The sequence below is a fragment of the Mus musculus genome, chromosome 5 (genome assembly GCF_000001635.26).
Source record: "Mus musculus strain C57BL/6J chromosome 5, GRCm38.p6 C57BL/6J".
In the NCBI taxonomy this organism is placed as follows: Eukaryota; Metazoa; Chordata; class Mammalia; order Rodentia; family Muridae; genus Mus; species Mus musculus.
Window position 1 is genome coordinate 142,716,790 of NC_000071.6, and position 6,000 is coordinate 142,722,789.

At 57.9% G+C, this 6,000-nt stretch overlaps 1 protein-coding gene across 3 annotated transcripts in view; it reads left to right on the top strand.

The window, feature by feature from the left end:
- Slc29a4 (solute carrier family 29 (nucleoside transporters), member 4) overlaps positions 1 to 5,701 on the top strand; it is a 30,013-nt gene extending 24,312 nt beyond the window's left edge. For all 3 annotated transcript variants that reach the window (XM_006504706.3, XM_006504707.3, NM_146257.2), the window contains exons 7-11: positions 803 to 1,047; positions 1,668 to 1,809; positions 1,922 to 2,109; positions 3,168 to 3,408; positions 4,550 to 5,701. In XM_006504706.3, coding sequence (XP_006504769.1) covers positions 803 to 1,047; positions 1,668 to 1,809; positions 1,922 to 2,109; positions 3,168 to 3,408; positions 4,550 to 4,701 — 968 coding nt within the window. In that variant the 3' untranslated portion in view covers positions 4,702 to 5,701. The remainder of the gene's footprint in view (positions 1 to 802; positions 1,048 to 1,667; positions 1,810 to 1,921; positions 2,110 to 3,167; positions 3,409 to 4,549) is intronic.
- Positions 5,702 to 6,000: the final 299 nt, after the last annotated feature.

The following is a 6,000-nucleotide window of genomic DNA, read 5'->3' on the forward strand; positions in this document are numbered from 1 at the left end:
GGGGAACCTCTCAGTATTTCACACGTGCTCAAGCCTCTTACCTGTTTGATGTGCTCGCTCTCAGTCTGTGTGCCTGGCTCCTGTGTACTGCAGACTTAACTGCAGGCTCAGCTGTCCCCTTCCAGGATAAGATGCTCCGATCCTTCCCCCTCTCGCCACATCCTCTGCCCGGGCGTACACCCTGTACCACTGTTATGTGTTTCTGTGGCTTGTCTGTGGCCTCTTGCCATCAAGCCTAGGAAGGCAGGAGCCTTGTGTCCTCCTTGTAGGGAGCAGCTCAAGGCAGGATGCCCAACAAGAGCCCAGTGATGGTGCCCATGGTGTGTGAGTGGATGGCAGAGTCAGACAGGGGTTGTGGGGGGCCCTGGGGGAAGGGGAGCTGAGGCAGGCTGGATGGATAGACAGGCAGCTGAGGGGTGGGGCTGGTGAGAGCAGATTCATCAGGGCTGGGGGCAGGGAGACAAGGAGAGGGGTTGCAAGTGGCTGGAGAAGGCTTAGAGAGAAGCCCAGACAAGATGTAACTGGTAACTGGTGGGGCTTGGCAATGTAGGGAGGGGCTAGGAGGAGCCATCGCTTGGACAGGGTGCAGGCTGTGGGGTCTTGTAGGATGATGGACCAGTATGGACCAGGTGCTGTGGGTGGGGGGCCCAGAACAGTAGAAGGATGGAGCAGAGAGGACCCAGTGAGGAAGGGCTGGTGGATGGGGTGGAGTGGGGTGGGAGCAAGGGCGGTAGAGCATCGGAGGGTGGCACGGGTGATAGAAGCTTCAGGGAATGTTGATGTGCCACTGCCTCCCCTCCAGGCACGGCAGGGGTGATGATCTCTCTGAGTCGAATCCTCACTAAGCTGCTGCTCCCGGACGAGCGGGCCAGCACCATCATCTTCTTCCTGGTGTCTGCCGGCTTGGAGCTCCTGTGCTTCCTGCTGCATCTGCTGGTGCGGCGCAGCCGTTTTGTGCTCTACTATACCACTCGGCCCCGTGACAGCCGCCCCGTCCAGGCAGGCTACCGAGTGCACCACGATGTCGCATCCGGAGACATCCACTTTGTAAGTGTCCTGGCCTGGCCTGGCCTCCTTCTCCCACACAGGCGCCTGAAGAGTTCCTCGTTGGCCCTGTTATTGATCCCTCAATCTCAAGCTGCAGGTTTGTTTCTGTACCCTGAGAAATTCCATTCTGTGGACCACCTTCCATGACTCCCTGTTGGGACAGTAGGAAGTGAGGCCTTTCTAGCTATGGCCAGGGAGAAGAGCCCGGGATCTGTGGCAGATTAACAGAACCTCAAAAGTATGATTAATGGAAGCCAGGGGAACCCTATAATACGCTCCCTTCCATTACAGCTCAGGGGTTGCCTCTGTGAGGACCCCAATACAGATCATTACTTCTTACTACCAACTCCTTGGGTTAGCCAATCTGCAGTTCTGCGAAGATAGAGCGCCCTCTGGTGGTCACATCCTGCATTACCCTTCCACCCAGCCCCAGCTCAGGTTCCAGGGCTGTGTGACTTAAGGCTCTGTGACTTAAGGCTGGGTGGAGGGAATCAAGGGAAATAGTATCCCTTGATAAGGAAGTGCACACAGCAGGTACTAACTTAATGTCTAGATGACTGTGGCTCCACCATTTGCTCTGGGTATCTAACCCATGACTCCCATCATTCTTTGACACACAGGAGCACCAAACTCCAGCCCTATCCAGCAGCAGGTCCCCGAAGGAGAGCCCGGCCCATGAGGTGACGCACAGCAACAGTGGGGTCTACATGCGTTTTGATGTGCCCCGGCCACGAGTCAAACGAAGCTGGCCCACCTTCAGAGGTAACGTGATACTGTGGAGTCCGGTGGCGTCCGTGGCTGTCACACGGGCTGAGACAGCAGGGGCCCCATGAGCGCCAGCCTCTAACATTCCTCACTCCCCTCCCCCCACAAGCCCTGCTGTTGCACCGATACGTCGTGGCGCGGGTCATCTGGGCCGACATGCTGTCCATTGCGGTAACCTACTTCATTACACTGTGCCTGTTTCCGGGCCTGGAGTCCGAGATCCGCCACTGCGTGCTGGGGGAGTGGCTGCCCATCCTGGTGATGGCCGTGTTCAACCTGTCAGACTTTGTGGGCAAGGTGAGCCTCAGGGTGGCTTTGGGGAACCCTAGTAAGGCTCTGGTCTTTCTGGAGCAAAGCCAGGCTGAGGGTACGTGTTGGAAGAATGGTAGCCATGAGTGTCACCATCTCTAACACTGTCCTGTGGAGTCTAGCCCCTGCCTGGTCTCTCTGGTATCAACTGTGCTTCAGGCTAGAATCAGTCCTGATTTCTCCTGCCCCACAGTCACTAGTGGATCTGTCTGAGGATGACACAGGCACAGGCTGCCAGCTGGGCAGCACGTCTGTCACACAAGTAGATAGGGCTGGAGTGGCACCCTAGCCATGCTGCAAGCTCACGTCTCTTTGCAGTCAGTTTGCTGAATACTGTGGAGTATGCAGGGTGGGACCCAGGGCCTTGGCCTTGTAGGGCAAGCATTCTACCACTGAGCTACATTACAAGCCCTTCACCAGGAGTGCTCTAGAGTCCCCCAGGGAGGGGCTGGGGTATGGCTCAGTGGTAGAGCCCCTGCCTAGAATCCCCAGTGAGGGGCTGGGGTGTGGCTCAGTGGTAGAGCCCCTGCCTAGAATCCCCAGTGAGGGGCTGGGGGCGTGGCTCAGTGGTAGAACCCCTGCCTAGAATCCCCCAGTGAGGGGCTGGGGGTGTGGCTCAGTGGTAGAGCCCCTGCCTAGAATCCCCCAGTGAGGGGCTGGGGTGTGGCTCAGTGGTAGAGCCCCTGCCTAGAATCCCCCAGTGAGGGGCTGGGGGTGTGGCTCAGTGGTAGAGCCCCTGCCTAGAATCTCCCAGTGAGGGGCTGGGGCGTGGCTCAGTGGTAGAGCCTCTGTCTAGAATCCTTTAGGGAAGTGTTGGGAGGGACCAGAAGCATAGCTCACCATTAGAGTGTTTGTCTAGCATATTCCAGGTTTCACCTTCTATCACCAGTACTGTAAAGGGGGCAGGTTATGAGATGGTGCGGCTCTTGTAAGGTAAGCTGGACCCAGTCAAGGTTGTCAGGCACAGGGTGTAACTGGAGGGCCTGGCTGGCAGAGAGACGGGCTTATGGCTAGGTGGGTAATCCCAGACTCCCTGCTCTCTGCAGATCCTGGCAGCCCTGCCCGTGGAGTGGCGGGGCACTCACCTGCTCGCCTGCTCTTGCCTGCGTGTGGTCTTCATCCCCCTCTTCATCCTGTGTGTGTACCCCAGTGGCATGCCTGCCCTCCGCCACCCTGCCTGGCCCTGTGTCTTCTCGCTGCTAATGGGCATCAGCAATGGCTACTTTGGCAGTGTGCCCATGATCCTGGCAGCTGGAAAAGTGAGCCCCAAGCAGCGGGAACTGGCAGGTAAGACCCGTGGGACCCACGTACAGTAAGGGCTTGAGCCTGTACACCTAGCGCTCTCCTAAGCAGCGGGACATGATGCTGCCCACATTTGCGGGGTTACAGTTCTGAGATAGAGATGGCCAATAAACCGAGGTAACAGACAGATGTGTTATGTTTCATGGTTGTAAGTCCTAGGGGCTATTAGTCTGAGAAGTTAGGGCAGATGAAAGGACTGGGGAGCCATGATGTAAAGAAAACAATCTTGCAAAATTTTTCTGAGAAGATGGCTTTTGAGCAAAATCCTGGAGGAAGAAATGAGGGAGACAGATACAGGAAGCTGCAAGGAATGGCACCTAAGCAGAGGGAGCCATGTGTGCAAAAGTCCTGAGACTTGGCCCAGTGGTAGGGCTCCTGCCTAGAATCCCCCAGTGAGGGGCTGGGGGTGTGGCTCAGTGGTAGAGCCCCTGCCTAGAATCCCACAGTGAGGGGCTGGGGCGTGGCTCAGTGGTAGAGCCCCTGCCTAGAATTCCCCAGTGAGGGGCTGGAGGCTTGGCTCAGTGGTAGAGCCCCTGCCTAGAATCTCCCAGTGAGGGGCTGGAGTGTGGCTCAGTGGTAGAGCCCCTGCCTAGAATTCCCCAGTGAGGGGCTGGGGTGTGGCTCAGTGGTAGAGCCCCTGTCTAGAATCCCCCAGTGAGGGGCTGGGGTGTGGCTCAGTGGTAGAGCCCCTGCCTAGAATCCCCCAGTGAAGGGCTGGGGTGTGGCTCACTGGTAGAGCCCCTGTCTAGAATCCCCCAGTGAGGGGCTGGGGTGTGGCTCAGTGGTAGAGCCCCTGTCTAGAATCCCCCAGTGAGGGGCTGGGGTGTGGCTCAGTGGTAGAGCCCCTGCCTAGAATCCCCCAGTGAGGGGCTGGGGTGTGGCTCAGTGGTAGAGCCCCTGTCTAGAATCCCCCAGTGAGGGGCTGGGGTGTGGCTCAGTGGTAGAGCCCCTGTCTAGAATCCCCCAGTGAGGGGCTGGGGTGTGGCTCAGTGGTAGAGCGCAGTCTCACAGTCTCTGGAGCCCTGGCAACTGTCACCACAGTGCACATGTGAGAAGCCATGGCCACAGAGATTGTCTAGCACAGCGCAGCCTCAGCCCCTCTAACTTAGCCCACTCTCGTCCACAGGAAACACCATGACTGTGTCCTACATGTCGGGGCTGACCCTGGGCTCTGCTGTGGCCTACTGCACCTACAGCCTCACCCGAGATGCCCACGGCAGCTGCTTTCAAACAGCCACCGCCGCCGCCGCCAACGACTCCATCCCTGTCGGTCCCTGAGCCGGGCCCACCCAATCCTGCCCCCTGCCCAGGAAGAGCTGCCTGGGCCAGTTACCCCAAGGCCTGAGGACCCTCCCACCCCTGCCTCAGTGCCTGCGGGGTCCTGGCCACCTCCTAAGCCACTAACGCCACCTTGCCACCTTGTCCCAGTTGTCCAAAACAGCTGGAACTTGTCTTCACCGCCCAGGGCACCGCCTCCCCGTGTCCTGTGTTTGGTCAGACACCTGCCCTTCACCCTCTGTGTCCAGAGGCCCAGCATCTGTCACACATCAAGGGGGCGTTTATTCAGTCTTAGAGCCACTCGGAATGGCTGGCCACAGTCTGAGCTGACTCCCTTCAGTGTGACCCCACTGTGTGGTTCCATGGTCTTCGATGTGGTTTTCATTTACTGGTCAGGGGGCACCTCCCTGTATTAGAAATCTTGGAGGAAAGTCCCCAACTCCGTTCTGTCCCTTTCTTGTTCTTAGACACTTCTTCACAGCCCTACCCCTGCACCCGCACACATAAAGCGTCAAGTCTGGAAAACTCATTCCTCATACACAGGCCTCCTGTAGTCATAGCAACAGAGATGACCTAGGTGCACCCACCTTAGGTGGAGGACTTCCCCATGCACACCACCACCCCTCTTAGAGCACAGGCTAAGGGCCACGGCTAACAGGGACGTCCCATTTCTTTCCTGTTCCATCCAACTTACCCATCATGCAGGGACAGCTGAGGTCCACTCGTGACCTAGGCCGCCCCACTCCCATCCACCGAGAGTCAAGTGATGACACGACACACTTGAAACCCTGGCAAGTGGCTGCAAGGTGAGGATTGGACTCGTGGGTGCCAGGATCGGCTGGAGGACCTCCTGCCAAAGAGAGCTTTTGCTGAGCCGGGACACTTGCCTCTCCACACAGTGGCCCCAGCCGTGACCACCCTGTACCAGTCCCTGCTGTGTCCTGTCTACCTGTGTGTTCTCTGACTACCGCACTGGCCATTAAATATGGCAGAGACTGCCCACCGCTGTCCTGAGGAAGTGTTTGTGGGGGGAGGGCTGGGAAGTGAGCCACTGGGTAGGGTGGGGAGATTAAAATGGGGCCCTGATGGGGTGTCTTCCCCACAATGCTGAGACACTTGTGGTCCCACCTGTCCTGAGCTAGGTGTTTTTAGAACTGATGATTGCCTAGTGCTGAGCACCTGGGGCTTGCACGGGCCTTAGCAACCGCTGCCTCTGTGAGGACAGGAAAAGATATGGATTTCTACATCTGGCTCACAGGAGGAAGAGCTCAAAACGGGGAGTGTGCTGGTCCTGGCTCT